This window comes from Musa acuminata, chromosome BXJ2-1 (assembly GCF_036884655.1).
Source record: "Musa acuminata AAA Group cultivar baxijiao chromosome BXJ2-1, Cavendish_Baxijiao_AAA, whole genome shotgun sequence".
NCBI classification, from domain to species: Eukaryota; Viridiplantae; Streptophyta; class Magnoliopsida; order Zingiberales; family Musaceae; genus Musa; species Musa acuminata.
Window position 1 is genome coordinate 12125471 of NC_088338.1, and position 20523 is coordinate 12145993.

Here is a 20523-nt window from a genome sequence, read left to right on the forward strand (position 1 = left end):
AACAACTCTTCTTAAAATAAAATCAATGACTCGCTTTGGATGCAAGTCTTCTGTTGCGTTCTCCTGGAATAAAGGACAAGTCTTTGATGATACTTTCCATGGAATTCGGCCTCCAAAGCTTCATCGAGACTCTTAGGGTTTCAATATGGCACCATCAACACTCTTTCCGTATGGTCACGATTATGGCGTCATCATATGATGGATCCATGTGATTCTTTCCTAAGCACAGACGGTAAGCAAAGTATAAGCAGGATTAAGAATCATTTCATGCAAGTGGTAGTAACATTTACTACTTGTGTTTGGTGGTTTGTGACACATGTAAAGGTTACCATCACAAATTATCCAAGTATCTTAATTTGAACATGATTTAATGCCAGCTTTTCTTTCTTTTTCAATTTTTTATTTTTATTTATAAATAAGAAAGAAAAAAATCAGGTCGATAAGCCAATCAGTTTACACATCGATTGTGTTAATGAAAAATATGAGAAATTCAAAAGTTCATGACATGACATTGAATTGTTCATATGTCAAATTCTCTATTCGATGAGAAAAAAATAAAATAAAATCATTAAAATATATAAATCAAAGTTAAGAAAAATATTAATGCCTTTTCATAGGAAGTCAGTGATTAGGCTTATTTTTGTCAACAAAGTTGTCAGTCATTTTTTGTCCTCTTTTTCCTTTGTAATCTTCAATCTTTTTTTATTAGGTATTTTTTTTAAAAAAAATATATTTTATGTGTTTCCTAAACTGTATCTTCTCTTTTATTTTTCTAATAGTACTCTTAATTCAAAATATACATAAATTGTTACTCAAAATTAGTTATAGTGTTTTGATCACCATAATAAAAATACCATAAAATCTATCTAAAAATACTAAAAATAAGCTGAATAAAACCAAAACACATTAAAAATCATTTATTATATTATATTATGATTTAAGGAGGTATTTATATTAGTTTAGGAACAACATCACCTATAAAAATTAAAAATTGGTTTGTTATAGTATTTTGATCACCATAATAAAAAATATTTTAAGGTCTACTCGAGAACTTTATAAATGATCAAAATAAACTCCTAATTTTAATCAAACCAATTGCAAGCTTAAAAATATAAAATCTTAATCATCTATAAATAATAATAACAACTAAGGAGGCATAATATTATATCACTTGTTTATCAATAATATTTATATTATTTGTACATGATCTATATATATATATATATATATATATATATATATATATATATATATATATATATATATATCCAAAACTCGGAAATCGAAAAGGGTTGACGAGCCCACTAAATGTCGACCCGATCGATGTGGCATGTGGCAAATCGAACCAAGCATTCGGTGTCGGTGACATAAACAATATTGACAATAAAAAACGATAATAATAATAATAACAATAATTAACAATAACTAATCATAATAATAAGAGTTTGACTAGCGTTAAGGATATATCGAGTTAGGTTAATGTATGGGTCGAGCAGGAGGCTATCCAACCTGCATAGGTCGAAGTAGTTTGACCCAACGAATCATAATCTAATTAATGGTTTTTGTGTATTTAATATTTTATTTCAGTTTGCAACGAATTAGAAGGATTGATATCAAATTTGAATCGGATATCGATCCGATCAAAGTCTTTGATCATCAATGGATTCATTGACCCGTCAGCGCATCAAAGGTAAATATCATGTTTACAATTTACCGCAAATATTTTTAACTATAAAGGTATATATATTTATATATATATATATATATATATATATATATATATATATGTCACGTAATTTTCTTTATATATATATATATTAATATCATAATTCCTTTATCAGGAATTATGAGATTTATGCTCGATATAATTTTGTTTTTCTTTCCCTAACCGACCTCCTCAAATGAGCTGTGCAGCCAAAGCGGGGCAAAGCGTACGAAACTCTGTAAAACAGGAAGGAGGAGAAGAAGAAGGTGCGAAGCATCGCGGAAGCCTACGCGGTATTCCCCACCTCGGGAACTTTTACAGACGTCAGACAGCGAAAGAGAGGGAGAGAGAGAGAGGGAGGTGTGTTTATCCCACCCTACGTTCCCTGCTCATTCTTTGCTTTTCTTGATCTTGGAACTCTCGCCGGTTCTTGGTGGCCTGCCGCTCGCGCCTGAGACCCTCGTTTCTTGATGCTCAGCGTGCGACCGTGATCCCTCGGCGCGGCCCGGTGTCATCTCTCCTGCGACGACAGCATGCCCCCCTCGCCCGCCCCGTACGTCCGGCAGAGGGATGAGGAAAGCGGCGGCGGCGGCGGCAGCGGCCGTCGAGCCTCCGGCGATGGCGACGGCTCGTCCGGCGATTGGTTCGACATCCCTGCCAAGAACGCGTCGGTGGAGCGCCTCAGGCGGTGGAGGGTAGGTTTCCTTGACCCTGTAGCCGGTTCTTGATGAGTAGGCGCCTCCGTGCGGTGGTTGGGGTTGTTTTTCGGATCGGAATATGACAGAGCTTACATCGCCGAAGAAGAAATTAAGTACAAGGTTATATTTGTAGTGATTTGAGGGTGAGAACTTCGTCAGATGGGAATATTGGAAGCCAAGCGAGCGCCAAGAAATTGAAGATTTCTTGAAGATTTGATGTGCATAGATCGAGGTCGAGAGGGTTTGCCCAATGCGTAGATGTTTTCGAGTTCGCCATGGTTGTTTGCATCGTTAACAACTTGACACATCGATTGGTCATTTTGAGGAGCGAGAAAAGAAGTTCGAGTTTCTATCATCGTTAACAACTTGGCATATCGATTGGTCAGTTAGGCAAAGATAAATGGAGTTTGAAATTTCAAACACTGTTGGATGGAATAGAGAACAAACCAAGTAATGATAAAATAAGCCGTCTTAAAAAGTTTTTCCCATTTTATATATAATATGATACAATTTTTGTCGTCATTAATTATTTTTATTTACAAGAGAATTTATATTTCAAGATAATTTTTATTTTATTTGTGTATGAAAGGATACCATTTTATTTGTATATGAATGAATTTATGTTTCATTGCAGTAGGACTCAGATCTATAGTTCTCTGAGCCATATTGTCAAAAAAATTGGAGAAGTCGTGTATTTGGCTGAATATTTGTTTATCCTGAAATACCGGTGAGAATAAGCCACACGACCTTTTTATCTCCACATTGACGGGTTGGCTTCTGACATTTCTGATTTCTTTTATTTTAAAGGACTTTCAACTTTGAGTTCTGAATCATTCACCCGTGTTGAAAAACTCACCCCTACTACAGTGATTTTTTACCAGACTAAGGGATTTATTTGGTATTTTGTATTTTAGGAGTATTCCTTGTGAACCATAAACAAGTCCAGTGTTAGCATTAAAACCTGAAACCGATCCTTTTGTGCCGACTTGGGTGTCCCCTAATCTTGATCACTGAATCTGTTACTGTGATGCTGAGGGCCATATGCTTGCATACCGTATGAACGCTTAAAAATTTGAGAATTGTGGCTTTGGAGTTTTGCATTTATCAATATGCTGAGGTCAATATGTTACCGATCTATCAGGTGATAATGTTGAACTGTAGTGCTTGATTTCACCGGAAAACATATAAGAAAAATTGAACTCCGACCTATACCAATCTATATGGTTTGATACTGGTCTCTGTTCAGACCGGTAAATACCAGCCTATCCATACCGATCGAACCGATGTTTCGTTCCTTGTATTTGACAATATGGTAAAGCACACAGTTTCTTCATTTGTGTAGATATCATTGAGGAACCTTTGGATTGTAGATTCATGTTTTTTCTTCTGATCATCAGGTAATATCATTATGCTGTGATTATATTTATTGTGTTTCTTTAACTGATTGTGGTTTTGATTTTGTTCTGGTTTGGACAGCAAGCAGTACTAGTGCTGAATGCTTCTCGTCGGTTTAGATATACATTGGATTTGAAGAAGGAGGAAGAAAAGGAGCGGATAAGGAGTAAGATCCGTGCACATGCTCAAGTCATACGGGTATAGCAGCTAGCTCTAGGCTTAAAATATTGTATAAATCAACTTTTCTTATATTGCTAATTATCTTTGACTTTCTCAGGCAGCATTTCTCTTTAAAGCAGCAGGGGAGATGGCGAGATCAGGTAGCAATAGTCAACTTGTAACAATCTTAACTTTACTGTCACTTGTAAAAAAAAAAAAGGAAAAGAAAAATGGGCGACCGACAATGGGGTTTCTTGGGTTGTTTTTATGCTGGTCTTCACTGACTGAAGTATTTATTATGTAATTATAAATTTGTGCTTTGGAGAGGAATGCACTTTCCAATAAGTTTGCCTTCAACCGTCTTCTTTTGCCTCCAATGGTCTTTGCTGTTCAAATTATTAATGTTCCTTTTTTGCTTCATGTTTTTTGGTAGTTCTAGTTGTTTGTCTAATATCTGTTATTTGGAATTAGAATTTTCAAGTTTCTGATCTTTTCTTAATACTCACTATTAAAATTTTATTTGGCTTTCCATCATCTTTTTCTGAAATGTTCTCATTCCCGCTTGTTAAATATATTTATTTTCATCCGTAATCCAGGCACTCCTGCTTTACCAAAACTTCCTTCTGGTGGTTTTGGAATTGGAGAGGAGCAGCTTACTAAAATGACTAGAGATCATGATTTCTCATCTCTACAAGAATATGGTGGGGTAGGTAATTCTTTTTAAGGAAGTGGTTCTTGTTAATGAGTATCTTTTGCTACATCAATTGAGTCATCATTCGGCCATTGCTTTAGGTTAAAGGTCTCTCCGATTTACTAAATACCAATATAGATAGAGGAATAAATGGCGATGATGCAGAAATTTTGCACAGGAGGAACATTTTTGGGTCAAACACTTATCCTCGAAAGAAAGGAAGGAGTTTTTGGGTATGTTATGCTGTGATTTAACAATTCATTACATGATTTTTCCAAGGCAACTAAACATTTATTTTTATGCTTCTTCTTTTAGGTTTTCCTTTGGGAAGCTTGCCAAGATTTAACTCTTGTCATTCTTATCGTAGCCGCAGTTTTATCGTTGGTGCTGGGCATAAAGACAGAGGTAAGGTTGACTTTGTCATATGCTGGATTAGAAGACTGAAAATTTTCCCTAGGTTTGCCTCTAATAGAATGCTTGAATAAAGGCTCTTACCTGTATAACTCTTTCCTTGTTCTTTTCTTACCACCTGCTGCTACCATTTGACATTGTATGACACCACAAACTGTAATATTACCCTGGCCTATACACTTAAATTTTAACTCTCGTAGGCCTTGCTTCATATTGAGTTTTTGTTGAAATTATTTCACAAAACACCATTTTTTAAGAAGGTAAAAACTTTGGCGATCACTTACTGGTGTCCTTCAAGCATCAATAACCCTTTCTTCTGCTTAAACCACTTTTAGTAGAAGTCAATGTACTAATTGCACTTAAGAAGCTCCTAACAAATATGGGCACTAAAGGTATGCTGTTTGATTTGTTTGTCACTTGTTTATTTTTGTTCTATTCTGTGACACATCCAGGGCATTAAAGAAGGTTGGTATGACGGTGGAAGTATTGCATTTGCTGTTATTCTGGTTATTGTGGTCACAGGTATGTTTCTCTTGCTGTTTTAAGTTACTTTTAGTCTTATATCCTCTAATGTGGCCATGATGCTGTCTCAGTCAGCACACTGCTGCTAGCCATTAGTTGTCAAAAGTTCTCTCAGTCCTTAGTTGGCACTGATGACACATCTGCAAGTGCCTGTACCATTATGGCAAGGTTTAAAGGTATTGCTGGCAACAACTGCTAGCATGTTAGGAAACAATTCAGCCTTCCTAAATGATAGGAAACAACTGCTAGCAAGTTACCCCGAGACATTGTTGAAAATTTGAAGTTATGATTTTGAGAACTTCTGAAGATTGCTAAGTGTGTGAAAAAATTTCATCACGTAAATTTAGTAAATGAAAGAACACGAACTTCTGGCAGTTAATAGTTGAGCAGGTGAAGAAAGCTGGTTTAGAAGCCTTTAATGTTTGCTGATCAATTTTATTAAGAATTATTGGCAATTTGAGTTCTAGTGAATGCACAGAAAATCTTTGGCCATCATCATTACTTGCATAGACATGGAATGAGCAGAAAATTTTATTCTACATTGTGTAAAAAGTAAATGCTTGCATGCTTATGCACCTGCTTGTCACAGGGATGTTCATCTTGGTCTGAGCCATTCTTTTTGGTTATGGAAGAAATAAGTGCTGTTGGCAAATTTGAACAATGCAACAAAGCCTGTTAAATTATGCTAATCCTCAATTATGGTAGATAATATTAAAGTGGAATTTAAGGATTACTTATTTTTTATGCTTTGTAATTATTTCTATGATATCATTGCTGATCTACCTCTGTTGAAGAAAATATTGTTAAATTTCAGTTGTTAGAATTGTTCTCTTTCATGTCATATATCATAATTGAGATGTTTGGTTCTTTGTCTTTCGTTGGAGTAAGTGCCTTTTGCCTCTCAGAGAAATTCGGATGCTGCGGCTAAATATCCAGCATGATAACCCCTGCAGGCATTATCATTAAGTAATCAATTTTTTACTCTAATTTTGTGGTGAGGCAAACATGGGTTGTGTTCCTTGTTGTCTTTTAAGACAAAATAGCCTGTGACGTGAGAAATGTTCATTTCAATTTTGGGTTTATAACAACATCCATTGGCGTCTTTTAAGTGTTGTTCTTTTTTACTCTTTTGTGTTCTTCAGCGGTCAGTGATTATAGACAGTCACTACAATTCCAGAATCTGAATGAGGAGAAGCGAAACATACGATTGGAGGTGAGTCCTAGTGCCCATGAAAGTGTTCTGGATTTTTCTGTTCTTTTTCATTGTCATCTACCTTAATATGTTGTCACATGATCTCAGGTAATTAGGAGTGGTAGAAGAATTAAAGTCTCCATTTTTGATCTTGTGGTTGGTGATGTCGTTCCTCTTAAGATTGGCGATCAGGTAGCCGTGCTGCAGTTACTATACTATTTTGCTATGTTTTGTCTGTGTTTTCATTGTTAAAAGGCAAAATGAATGAATGTCTTCTAGGTTCCTGCTGATGGGGTTGTAATAACTGGTCATTCTCTTGCTATTGATGAGTCAAGTATGACAGGGGAGAGCAAAATTGTAAGTTTCTCCTTATCTTTTTTTGTTGACATTGTTGTGACTTTTATTTTCATATTCTGGCATTCAGAAATTTCTTTTTCGATATATCATTCTAACCCTTTTAAGCAACTCACATTTTTGGAGAAGGTATTTAATGTTATTTGTTTTTAAATGGATATTTCTCATATGGCTTCACAAGATTAGAACACCATGAGTTCAATGGCCAACTCTTTTCTAACAGATGAAGGCAATTTATATATAATATGTAGTGAGTAATCATTCTAAGTAAAAAAGATTTGGTTTATAGCTTTCATAGAAATGTTTTGTCAGATATTGACATCTTAAAGCTATTTCAATGTAACCCATGAAAAATGTTGACAGTGTGTGTAATTGTGAAAAATCTGAATGTGTCTACTTGTTTATCTTATTTTTCTTGGGGATGGTTCCTCAATACTATATTTTTGTTGCAGGTCCACAAAGATCAAAAAGCTCCATTCTTAATGTCCGGATGCAAGGTTGCTGATGGTTATGGTGATATGTTGGTAAGTATTTTGTTTGTTGATTCCTTTTGGATTTTTCTTCTCTTTCAGATCATTACGTTGGTGTACTTTGAGAGATGATATTGCTTTAACTTGTTTTAGTAATGACTGCCAAATAAATTAAATTTCTTCATTTCTTTTCATTTTTGTCGGATCATTAACTTGTGTATTTCATCTTTTGTGAATTATGTTTTCTAAAGACAAACAGCTGCATAAGCTTTCACATCACTTTCTTGAATTAATGAGTTAGTAAAATATATTGTACATGTTTGACTTTAGTGAAGGTGAAAGAGAGAGATGAATCTCCTTGATAAAACAATTTTTTTTCTTCTGTTTGCAATGGGCAATCCCTGTTGGTGATTTCTTTAAACTTATGGAGTTGGGAGTCTTGTCAACCATTTTCGTTTTTCTTGTGGGTTGAAAAAAAGAGATTGTAGCAAGCAGGGATAGTTTATTCTGTACGCGAGATTAAGCCCTTTTGCATTCATGTCAATTTCTTGTATGAGAGGTCTGGTTATAATACAATCAACATTTAAGCTTTTTTTTCCAGTCGATACAACTATGATTTGATGTCTTTCTTGTCATCTAGCTGATCAAGATGAATATTCATGAGATGGATTTTCAATTATCTAAAGGAACTTTGTTTCAAGCCATATTTTGTTTGTTGAAGATGTTATGGACAAGTAGGATAGAATATGTCACTAAATGAAATAGATACTTGTGGTTTTTGAGAAACTAAGTTTTATTACAAGCCCCGGGTAGTCTTAGAGGTTGAACTCCAGGGGAACTCCAGTCGATAAGGGTTTATGAATTTTAGTGCTTAAAAGATAGTATGATGCAACATTTTGAAATTTGGCACCAATCTAATGCACAAGGTTTTTTTTGCTTTGGTAAGGCTTTTGCTGAGTCTCTTCTATCAACTGATAACAACTATACTTGGTTTTTATGTTCAATTCAAACTTATTAAAATATTTCAACTTTTGTTAATATATTTAGATGGTCTGATTTCACATAAATTAGAAATTTATTATTAGCATGGTACCTGTAGTATATACTTAATTTTGTTGCCTTCAGGTAACTGCAGTTGGGATAAATACTGAATGGGGCTTGTTAATGGCCAGTATATCAGAGGATACTGGTGAAGAAACTCCACTGCAGGTTTGTTTCACATGCATTCTTTATCATGTAATTTCAAAATTATGCATTTTTTATTTTTCAAATCCTTTTGTTTGGAATAGGTACGGTTGAATGGCGTTGCTACTCTCATTGGCATGGTGGGGCTAACTGTAGCTGCTGCTGTTCTCGTAGTCCTTTTGGCGAGGCAAGTAATATTTTGTTTTACAGTTTGGTTACAATATTTGCAAATCTTAATCTCTATTTGAAATCTTTTCAGATACTTTACTGGGCATACAACGAATCCTGATGGTTCAGTTCAATTTATAAAGGGACAAACGGGTACAAAGACTGCTATAAATGGAGCCATTAAGATCTTGACAGTTGCAGTATGTATTTTGTAATGTCAATATTATTAAGTTTTATTTAAACCCATCTTGTATTTTACTCCCTTTCATTTCTTCATCTCTTTGCTTTTGTGAGCTATATCATCCGTTGCTATTGAACTTGAGTAGGTGACAATCGTGGTTGTTGCGGTACCTGAGGGACTTCCTTTGGCTGTTACATTGACGTAAATATGCATAACCCTTCTTACGTCTTGCATAATATATATTGTATTTTCATTATGTCCACATTTGATTTATTTCTTCGAGTATATCAGCCTGGCTTACTCAATGCGTAAGATGATGGCGGACAAGGCTCTGGTAAGTGTCTGTATTATGCATGATTGCAAAACTGTTACATGCGCAAGTACGCTAGTTAGTTCTAAGTTGATCATTCGCAGGTACGTAGGCTTTCAGCGTGTGAAACTATGGGTTCAGCTACAACCATTTGTAGTGACAAGACTGGAACCTTGACTTTGAATCAGGTTTGCCAGTCAGCTTTCTCATAGACTTAGTCTTTCATTATGTATAATCAGTAACTGCATGAAGTGATTGAAACGGTTAATGCCATTCGATTCTTAGTATAGTTTTAACATTTTAGATGACTGTTGTGGAGGCTTATGTTGGTGGAAGGAAGATAGATCCTCCAGACAATCCTGAGCTGTTATCTCCTACTGCATCCACTCTTCTAATTGAGGGAATCGCTCAGAACACAACTGGCAGTGTTTTTGTGCTAGAGGTAAACTACTTTCTTTTGGTGTGATCAAGTGTTCTGTCCTTGTTTGCTACGTTAGAAGTTTAAAATGGAGTTTTTTTATCGAGACTTACTAAGTGTTATGTTATCCTTTTCATTTCTTCATACTAATTTGATGTGTAAACCAACTTGTGGGTACCAATTGATACCTAGAAAGATTGTAATTTGATGGTCTTGTTGGAATAGTTGCTGTCATTAGGTGACTAAACGAAGGGACATGAGAGCTCATTACTTCAAATTTCTTTAGCACTTTAGCAGGCACTACTTGTTCCACTTGGACATTCCTCCAGGCAAAATAGAATGAACCAAAATAATCATCCAGCTGTATTATCATGGTGTTTAATTGCCGTTCAAGTGCTTGACTCCATAATTAACAATTTTAGAAGCATCTAAACTTCATCATGAACCATTCATAGATTCTGCTTTGTAGCAGTGGTTATTGGAGATATGGAATGATGTCATGACTCATGGATTTGGCTTGATACATGTCAAAACTCAAGAAATAGAAACATCGCTTGCAATATTGATGCACTGGAAGAAGCCATGGTGCTTCATTTAATTTTGTGTGTACAAGAATCTCATTACTTCATTTAATTTTCAATTTTTAGTAGTTAATGAGCCAATTTACTGGGTGGTCGAGGATGAGACATCATCTATTAGAATTATGTGTAATCACAGTGGAATTCAATGGAAGTAGATACAGGACCCTAATATGAAAAAAAAAATTTTGCCTTTGCTTGTGAATTCTAGAAATGGACGAGGAAGAAAATAGCTTGTAAATTGGGTAGACTCAAGCTTTCGACAATTTGGTGATAGCAGCATATTTTTTTTTCTTCCTGATGATTGACCTGGATGTTAATGTAATTATATTGGAGCCTTCTGTCTAACCCTTCATTGAGTGCAACTATTTGGATAACATTTTTTTCTTGAATTTCACAACTAATGTAGTGAGTTACTTCATACTTCACTTTTGTTTAAAGGATGACACTTTGTTTCTCAAGCATCTCATTTGTTCTTTGGCTATCTTCTCAATGTCTGTAGATGCCATTTTTTACCCCCAGACAATGAGATGTTTGGTCTCTTTTTTGTGTTTTTGCTGGATGTATTCAATAAAAACACTGCTTTGCAACATGTAAGTTTTTGACTAGATCGTCTGTTGACAGACTGGTGTTGTTGATGTCACTGGCTCACCAACCGAAAAGGCCATCCTCTCTTGGGGTGTTAAGGTATCTTGGTTCTTGTATATGCTGTTATTTTCCTTTTTTAGCTATTTCCTCATCAGTTGCTGACTTGCTGCTCATTTTCCAAAGCTGGGAATGATATTTGATGATGCAAGATCAAAATCTTCAATTGTTCATGTATTTCCTTTCAACTCTGACAAAAAACGTGGTGGTGTAGCAGTGTATCAGGTATTGACGTTTATCACTAATAGAAATACAGGATTGATAGTGCACCTGTTAAGAATGATTTGTGAGTTCTTTTCTTTATGCTGGAGAGTTCTAAAATAGATCCTTTTTCCTACATGCATTTATCTGCAGTGTATAATTTAAAAATAATTTATGAGTAATTTCAAGATTGCAAGTTTTATTCTCATGGGTTCCTTTCTACTTGTCGTAGGGAGGTGATGACATTCATGTGCACTGGAAAGGTGCTGCTGAGATTGTCCTGGCCTCATGTACTAGTTGGCTTGATGCAGATGGCTTCAAGCAGCCGTTGACATCAGACAAGGTAATGAAGTCAAGTTCTTGCCTTCCCATATTTACAAGTAACGCATATTTTAATTCATCTTGTCATTGCAGCTTAGTGAATTCAAGAAAACAATTGAAGACATGGCAGCAGCTAGCCTTCGTTGCATTGCTTTTGCATACAGGTTATATGAATTGGAGAGGGTCCCAAACGAGGAACAGAGAGATAGCTGGCAGTTGCCTGAGGATGACCTGATTCTGCTTGCTATTGTAGGGATTAAGGTGCATATCATAAAATGCTTATGGCAGTACTTCAGATATTACTGGGGGTCCCACTTGCTGATATTGGACATATGTCTGTAGATTTTATGCTTATGGCAGTACTTCAGATGTTATTTTCTCATTTGTTTAGATTATATGCTTATGAAGAAAGAAGTTATTGGGTAGCTAAAAAAAATATAATTTTGAAGTTATACAATGAACCAGATAGAAAATCACATCGAATGGACAACCTGTGTGATGTGATCTTTATAGGGATTGCAAATTTTGTGCAATTGTTTCTGTTATGTTGGTAATATTAAAATTATTTTTTTGCATATTATATCTTTGGAGCTTTTGATACTGGTTATATGACATTTGATCATTAAAACATCTCTTGTATCAACCTGATCCAAATTTTATTACAAATCAAGAATTTTCCCAACTGATTAGGCTATTATATTGGCATCCTTACTTTATAGTGAATTAATTGGTCATTGTGATATTATTTATTTGGCTTCTCAATACCCGTTCTATCTCAAATTCTAGCTTATTACAGCTAACCATCCATCTTCGGTGGCATAGGAAATGCTAACATGCATTTGACCTCTTATATCATTTATTTCTTTTAGAAACTGATTGTATTTTTTTAACTTCTTTTGACAACTTCAGGATCCTTGTCGACCTGGTGTCAAAGCGGCTGTAGACTTGTGTACCCGTGCTGGTATCAAGGTACTTCCAGTTATTCTTTATCGTGCATTGTAATTTAATTAAATTTCAAGGGTGGCATGATGTGCCCATGCCAGTCGCCCATTGCCATGGTTTACCAGTGTGTGTATTATTCTGTGCAATTATTAATGCTGGTCACATGCATGGTACTGGCTCCATAACTGGTGCTTTATTCCATAAAAAATCTTTGACCTCAATGGACTAGAGTACTAGTTGTAAATATAAAATCGGTTTCTATGACTGATAATGATGATATTTGTTCTCATATATTACTAGGTAACTGACATTTTACAGGGTTGCTCTTTACATTGACAAAAGTAGACAAACTTTTGCTTCATTTTTCAATGGTCTCAACTCTATCTATGCATATAATCTTTGATCATCCAGAAAGTTGTATGGGACCCACCTTGTTTTTTAAATTGAATTGTTCATAATTTCGACTTTGAATTTCCATTTGTGTATGATAGGTCCGCATGGTTACTGGAGATAATCTTCGGACTGCTAAAGCTATAGCCTTGGAGTGTGGGATACTTGGGGATGCCAATGCACAAGAGCCAGTTATTATAGAGGGAAAAACATTTCGGACCAAGACTGATGCAGAAAGAGATGCGATTGCTGAAAAAATAACTGTAAGTTAAATATTCTTTTTTACTAATGCTTATGATTATTTGCCTTGTGTTTCCTCAGAGAATGGTAGGGTAACAAAATAGAGAATCTGTTTTTATTAAACCCCTTCATTGTATGGGACTAATTGTTAATAATCTAAGGAAACAAAGTTAGGCTTTTCTCCCTATATATATTTTTTCAATTCCATTTCTCAGATTATCTTAAGATGCTTCATAATTCACGTCCCCAGTCCTTCTGTGCAAATCTTTGTAGGGTTATGTTTGTTTTTACTCTTTACATTTTTTTTTCTTTTCATAGCCAACAAAAACTGGGACAATTTCATCCTCATTTAACTTATTCCTGTGTTAGAATGATTGACTTTCTAAGCTATTTCATATTATGTGAGCCTTTTGCTCACTTATAGTTACTAATCAAGGTTATGTTTAAGGCTACTAATTTGTTATTGTTAATTGTGTACATATAAATAAGACAAACCTAAACATTTTAGGCTTCTTCTTGCTTGGCAATTTTAGATATAGCATGCCAATTTGTCGTAACTGTACACACAATGATATTTCTTAAATCTATTCGAAGTGTTTCAAGCATTACAAGCAATTGTCTATCTGTATCCTTATTTGTGTTAACTTATATAAAGCATATTGTTTTCATATTGTGCTCATCTAGTGCTGCAATCATAATTTAGTTGGATGTTTAAACATGTAAAATGTTTTATGCTATACATAATTACCACATGGAAATGGCATAATGTGAATCTCTGTAGCATGTCAATACTTTTACTAAATAGATGTTAACTGTAGAACTCGTCCTGTAATTCAATGATTTATAAGATTAGTTATATACAAATGTTTTCTCAATCTTTACTAGGATCTTTGCTTCAGATGCTTCAATATCTCTGTAATTCTTCTCCTTCGAAACATTCCTGATCTACTTTAGTTTACATTCGATGATTTGATTTGATATGTTGTGCCTATTGCTTCTCATTGAACAAGACACTGCTGCTTCCTGCTATCAGTCTTAAATATCATTACATTACCTGTCAAATGGTTATTTACCTAAACCTGATTTCTTTACAGGTGATGGGGAGGTCTTCTCCCAGTGACAAACTGCTGCTTGTTCAAGCATTGAGGAAAAGAGGTCATGTTGTTGCTGTAACAGGGGATGGCACTAACGATGCTCCTGCATTGCATGAGGTCTTTATTCATGTCTCTGAGGTGTTCAGGTCGTCTTGTATGATCACTTATTCTTGATGTTTCTGGTTTGCAGGCAGATATTGGTCTTTCTATGGGCATTCAGGGAACCGAAGTAGCTAAAGAAAGCTCAGACATCATTATCCTTGACGACAACTTTGCATCGGTTGTAAAGGTACTTGTGTGTTTATCTTTACGGTAATGCTAAATTAAGTGAAATCTTGCTTCAGCTTAAGCTTATGTTGTTCCACATTGACTGATATGATTTCTTTGTTTTTTTCTCTTTCCTTTTTCTTTACCCTGATGTTCCAGGTTGTCCGTTGGGGTCGTTCTGTGTATGCAAATATCCAAAAATTTATCCAGTTCCAGCTGACTGTCAACGTTGCAGCACTTATTATTAATGTTGTTGCTGCTGTCTCCTCTGGCAACGTTCCTTTAAATGCTGTCCAGGTTGGATGATCTTCATCCACTTAATAATCTAGTTTAAGTAAAAGTTCATGATCACCAATCAAAATTAATATGGCAACACCTATTAGTTGGGCACTCGAGCTTTGAGCTTCTAATATAACAAAGACATGATGCTTGTCAAGTTGCAAAATTTTGTCATTGATAAAATAGAAGATAATGCTGACTTAAATTGCAATGCTTAAATGATGGTACATGGTTGACATGTTTTTCTTTTTTCTTATCCTTTTAAAATGGGATATATGCAAAAATCACAATTTTGTTTTGCACATATAAGTCATTTAGGCTGCACTTTTGCAAGATTGCTAGCTGTACTCTTTAATCTTCCTTGGTGTTGTGTCCTATAGAGCCTTACTGCTTATTTGTTCAAACAGCTTCTGTGGGTCAACCTCATCATGGACACACTTGGAGCACTGGCATTGGCAACTGAACCACCAACTGACCACCTTATGGATAGAACCCCCGTGGGGCGGAGGTCATAGTCTCTTCCATTTACAAAACACTTGAAAGTTTCTGTGGCCCTGCATGCTTGTTTCTATCATATATTAGTAATTTTAATTTCTAGATTTTTTTTGTGCGTTCATGTATTCATGCTTTAGTTTTTATTAGCTTGGAAAAATTTATGCATGATGCTGGTGATTAAGCATGAATTAGGTGGTAGGCTGGTTTGTAAGAAGGATGAGAATCCATAGTCATATTATATTTGTAATAGCATAGGCATATAAAATTTTCAATGTTGACATTGGAAATGGCCATGCTGTCATTCTGATGGTACTTAAGGCAGTTCACACTACAGGATCCTTAGAACAACTAAATTCAAGACTTTGTGAGTGTTTAAGTAGATAAACAGGTAAAAGGAAAAGCAAGGATAGGATTTCATGCTTGTGAAGGACTAAACGTGGTCGTCAAGGGCGCCGTATCGGGTGGTACACTGTCGATTGGGCTGTTTCCGCCCTGTTATCGTCCTAAATCGGGCGGTGACCGAAGGAGAAGAAAGAAGAGGGAGAAGGGGAAGAAAGAAGAGGGAGAAGAAGAGAAGAACCTGGAGATCAGCTCCGCTCTCCCTTGTCTGTTGGTGACTTCGCATCCGCACGGGGAGAAGAATCCTCGGCATGAAATCATCTTTGATCCTCTACATTTGACATAAAACACATATAGGCTAATAATACTAATCATTTGATAACATGCATATTTATGATTTAAATGTCCTCTTCTCATACCTAATTGGCTTTAGGAGAATAAATAGCATGACTATAATATACCCAATTGATAATTTAGGTATATGCAAATAAGGGGAAGATATATGCAAAAAAGAAAGGTTTTGAGGCACTTTCCCCTATGAACCTAAGTGGCCTATGCTTCTACTTGTGATTCTTCCCTTCTTGTTCAAGTTGTCTTTTGTCTATAGTTCTCCATACCCATATTTTAAGAATTTCATTCATTTCATGATTTTATGAAAAATTTTAAATTCTGGGCCTCTCTTTGAGTCATTTTTTGCATTTGTTATCATAATGCTAGAAAGTACTTTCTTTAAGTCTTGTCATGTAGATCAGGCAAAGTATTGTTTCTTCCCCCTGAATCCTTTGCCTGTCTTTCAGGGAACCACTTATTACAAATATCATGTGGAGAAATCTCATATTTCAGGTTACCAATCTCCACTTATGCTGATTTTGACCCATACTTGTTCTTTAAAGTTAATCCTCATTCCATCTAATATTATGGGCTTCATTTGATTTCATGTGATCAAATTGCCAGGCTTTATATCAAGTTACAGTTCTCCTTGTGCTCAACTTTGGTGGTAGGAGTATTCTGCATTTGAAGAATGATACAAGAGCACATGCAGATAAAGCGAAGAACACATTTATATTTAATACCTTTGTACTATGTCAGGTAAGTCTGGTTGTGTTACGAAATGCTATATTCATATCAATCTATTCAAATGATGGTTTCTGGGTAAATGATCAGAATCTTCCTTTCAGATATTCAATGAGTTCAATGCCCGAAAACCGGATGAACGGAATGTATTCCGTGGAGTCACTACTAATCGTCTCTTCATGGTGATAGTAGGCATAACTGTTTTGCTTCAGGTAGTTTGAGGGTCAAACATTTCGGATATATACATCTTGCTCGCTTTTGTGTTTGTGTTCGTGGTGCCATTTACTTAATAATGGGTGTTTTCATAGGTTTTGATTATCGAGTTCCTTGGAAAGTTTACTTCAACTGTAAGGCTTAATTGGAAGTTGTGGGTGGTTTCAATTGCAATTGCTTTTATAAGGTGAGTTTTGCTTACTGCAGGTTTGGCTCAATAAAATTTTCTTTTGACATTGGGCCTAGTTAAGTCTTAATGCAAGCTTATGATGGCTTCTGCATGTGCAATGTGCTTTAATAGCCTGACTGACCTCACTGTTCTACTTTGATGGCTACCGCATCTCTGGAACAGAGAGTCTGGTTTATGGAGCTTTTATGAAAGATATTTGTTCAACATATTCCTGTGGTTGTCTTTTCAGTTGGCCTTTGGCTTTTGTTGGAAAGCTTCTCCCAGTACCCAAGATGCCTTTCGAGGAGTATTTTGGTCGATGTTTCAACTGCTGTGGGAAGAGAGGTATACTCATGTTCAGTGTACTATTTGCTATGCTAAGGGCGTGATTGTTACCAGTTTTTCCTAGTGGAGCCCGTTTGGTTGGCTTCCTCCATGGCTGACACAAACTCTGCCTTGCAGATGACCAGCAGCAGCAGCAGCACCAGCAGGCAGGCTCGGGTGCTCTGCCACAAGTGAATGGATCTTGAATACCGCAGGATACTCGCTGGCGTCACTGCTCTTTCTATAATCAAAATTACCAGTCTCGCTATATACATAAGGAGATGTGTTGATTATTTTATAGGATGAATCACATATGCTTTAGCTCAGCCAAGAAGACTTGATTCACTCTGATGCCCGTAATGGGGGGATAGTTTTGATGAATCTGACCGCTGTGATCCAGAAACAACAGTGTTAATGGCAGTCTCGAGATTGGCCTTCCATCCAAGTTTCAAGATGCCAGTTATTATTTTTTTCTTTTGCACAGTACTAACGCAATCTTCTTAGAGATTTTAGAACTTTTCTTACCCGTTTCATACTTGAGTTTAATGGACATGGCTCGAGTTACTCGATGTAAAAAGAAAAGATCAATACGTTCAGTGGTGAAATCTCATGCTTCTGATTAATCTTATACAAGATGAGGTGTCGTACGCCGTATCGAGTAACCTAAGTTAGTAAATGGAGGTGCTTTGAAACTTTCTTGTGTACCATAATTCCTAGTCTTGATAAGACAATAGAGACTCGGAGGAAAGCTGGAGCAACCATGTGGTAGCTTGTAAGTGCAGGTCAAAGTTGGAACGACGTGTGGCCGCTCCCACTCTGGTTATCGTGTGCATGAAGTCTTCCAGTGTAGAGTGCACGGCGACACAGTCGTCATTTTCTTTTCTTTTACTAAACCATATAATTTGAGAGTACGACGACGCTATTTTCATATTCAACTTAACATTAAATAATAATAATAATACTGTTTTCACGTTCATCTTAACATCGTAAAAGACGAGAGATCCCGCGAGAATCAGACTTTTGATCAAAGCTTTCGATTCTTTTATCTTTCTAACGCTTTTCCTTTTTCTTTTTCTTTTTTGTTGCTTGTTCTTTTTTTCTTCTGGACTTCCTAAAGTCTAATGTTGAAGATAACTTTGAGCAATACCGCAATAGTATGCAGCACGAACATGCATGATTGGTTCGAGGCACTTGTCCAGCTGCTTGTACAGATTGGAAGTCAACTGTCCTCGGCTGTACAAAAAAGTTGTATGAGCAGGTACCATAGTATGGACTTCTTCCTGTTGTCTAAACAATGCAGTTTTATTTGACTTTTCATTAGGTTCCACTAAGCTAAGCTTTAAGGCAGTCCAAATCCCATCACTTTAATACCATCAAGTTGCTCCCTTTTCTTTATCCGGTGGAAGCTAGCGGTCAAATAAATCCCCCACCATGTGCATTCAAACCATCTTTTTATCTTCCTAAAAGCAAACACTTGCCCATTAACTCACATCATAATCTCTCGGCTGGAGAAAGTTGAGTGATTAGAATTTGAACAACGCAAAGCAAAAGCAACTAGGAATTGACCATAGGTTAGGTTAAATAAAGTCGTATCCATTAGATTTAACTTAGCTCAGCTATAAACTTAGCTTATTTGGCTAAGTCGACAAAGGATCGGTTTTCTCGTGACTTCATGTTTATCGCTTCAATGGGTATCTCGGGTTCACACAAAATATAATTGAATAGAATACTTCTTCATTAGCAACTAAAGATGATGATTATACTTAACTCACTCAGAATGATCATCTAATTTAATTGCATATTGAAAGTGGATTAAGAATTAGATTATATTATAAAATTTTGATGATATCTTATTGTTAACCTGAAGTTAAGCATTTTGAACCAATGATTCAGCTCAACCAGCACAATCCAATAGAGAGAGGGAGAGAGAGAATGATGCTGGATATGAAATGCCTTTCTTTTGCATTCTAAGAGAGAGAGAGAGAGAGAGAGAGAGAGAGAGAGAGAGAGAGAGAAATTTCTTTTTCCCTAATTATTTTTTGCAATCTCCAAAAAGCAGCTCAACTAATTTAAGGCACAATCTTATCATCCCTTGACATCACCTAGGTTATAATAATGTCTTTTCTTTTCTTTTTTGTTACTATAGAATCCCATCCTTTTTGTCTTCTTTGTGAGGGGGAATAGAAAAGAGTTTCTATGCTTTTCACAAGCTCTTGTCACATTCCTATCTGAAACTTCATACTCAATTCCGACGAGCATCATCTTGGAAGAATGCCAATTTTGAATCATCGAAAGAAATCATCTTGCAAATCGACACGCCAGTTTTGAACTCACTTCTACAAAACTGATGACATCTAAAAGTAATCAAACATGGCGACTAATTTTCTTACTAAAAATTTGAAGTAGTCCTTACTAAAAATTTTCTTTTCATTCTTTGATGCAACACACGTTTGACATGAAAGGGATTTGCATATTGTCTGGTTTCCAATTTAATAAGTCAATTGGCCTATATGGTCATGACCTAAGCTAAATTAGATGGATCTTGCTATCTCAACTAAACCATGTTGATTGATTGCCCCTCACTATAATCATAAATTAGTCTGCTATGGTTAGTCTTTAGTTAGGCATAAATATGGCCAATTTATCTTAATTGGAGTCAGTCATCCTCTATAGACTAACACTTTTTTGTCTCCATAATTTGATGGTGTTTCATGGTCAAACCTTCGACATATCTACTCACTAATTTCATAACTAGGATCAAAATAGTAACATATGCATGTGAAAACTAGGGTTTAATCTAATATATCAGATTGGGGACTAATTATTAATTACCTTTTATTGTTAAACTTCTTTATCATCTGTATTTATATACTTAAAAAATTTATATTGATATAAAGATGAAATATTTAATTCTATTTATCCTAGCATCATCGATTTGATCGACGGAAGTATGAAAATGATGAACAAAAGGATAATTTCAACAACCTAATACATTTTTTATGACGATAGATGACGATAAAAACGTAACCTAAATATTAAAATTATCATTTTATCCATCGTTTTTAACTTCCGTTTGTAAAATCAATGACGTTA

The 20523-nt window shown here is 35.6% G+C and overlaps 1 protein-coding gene across 2 annotated transcripts; it reads left to right on the forward strand.

Annotated features, from left to right (window-relative positions):
• The first annotated feature begins 1920 nt into the window (after positions 1–1920).
• On the forward strand, positions 1921–18063 carry LOC135598949 (calcium-transporting ATPase 5, plasma membrane-type-like). 2 transcript variants are annotated; one of them, XM_065093478.1, is made up of 35 exons: positions 1921–2065; positions 2184–2400; positions 3880–3996; positions 4076–4118; positions 4554–4663; positions 4750–4881; positions 4964–5053; positions 5512–5581; positions 6724–6794; positions 6882–6965; positions 7053–7130; positions 7580–7651; positions 8723–8806; positions 8887–8969; positions 9042–9150; positions 9277–9332; positions 9423–9465; positions 9546–9629; positions 9746–9883; positions 11062–11124; positions 11209–11307; positions 11516–11626; positions 11698–11865; positions 12514–12573; positions 13038–13199; positions 14271–14387; positions 14461–14559; positions 14697–14834; positions 15224–15324; positions 16448–16493; positions 16605–16739; positions 16829–16936; positions 17033–17124; positions 17357–17451; positions 17569–18063. In XM_065093478.1, exons 2-35 carry the CDS (start codon positions 2239–2241, stop codon positions 17634–17636), a joined length of 3288 nt encoding a protein of 1095 aa, XP_064949550.1. In that variant the 5' UTR covers positions 1921–2065; positions 2184–2238; the 3' UTR covers positions 17637–18063. The 2 variants fall into 2 exon arrangements, with proteins under 2 accessions (XP_064949550.1, XP_064949551.1); XM_065093479.1 differs by lacking the exon at positions 1921–2065 and having other exon boundaries at positions 2093–2400.
• The last annotated feature ends 2460 nt before the right edge of the window (positions 18064–20523 follow it).

Coding starts and splice junctions, on each gene's coding strand:
- LOC135598949 (XM_065093478.1), top strand. CDS start 2,239: ATGCCCCCCTCGCCCGCCCCGTACGTCCGGCAGAGGGATGAGGAAAGC. Junction 9,151..9,276: donor TTAAGATCTTGACAGTTGCA/GTATGTATTTTG, acceptor GAACTTGAGTAG/GTGACAATCGTGGTTGTTGC. Junction 14,835..15,223: donor TTCCTTTAAATGCTGTCCAG/GTTGGATGATCT, acceptor TTGTTCAAACAG/CTTCTGTGGGTCAACCTCAT.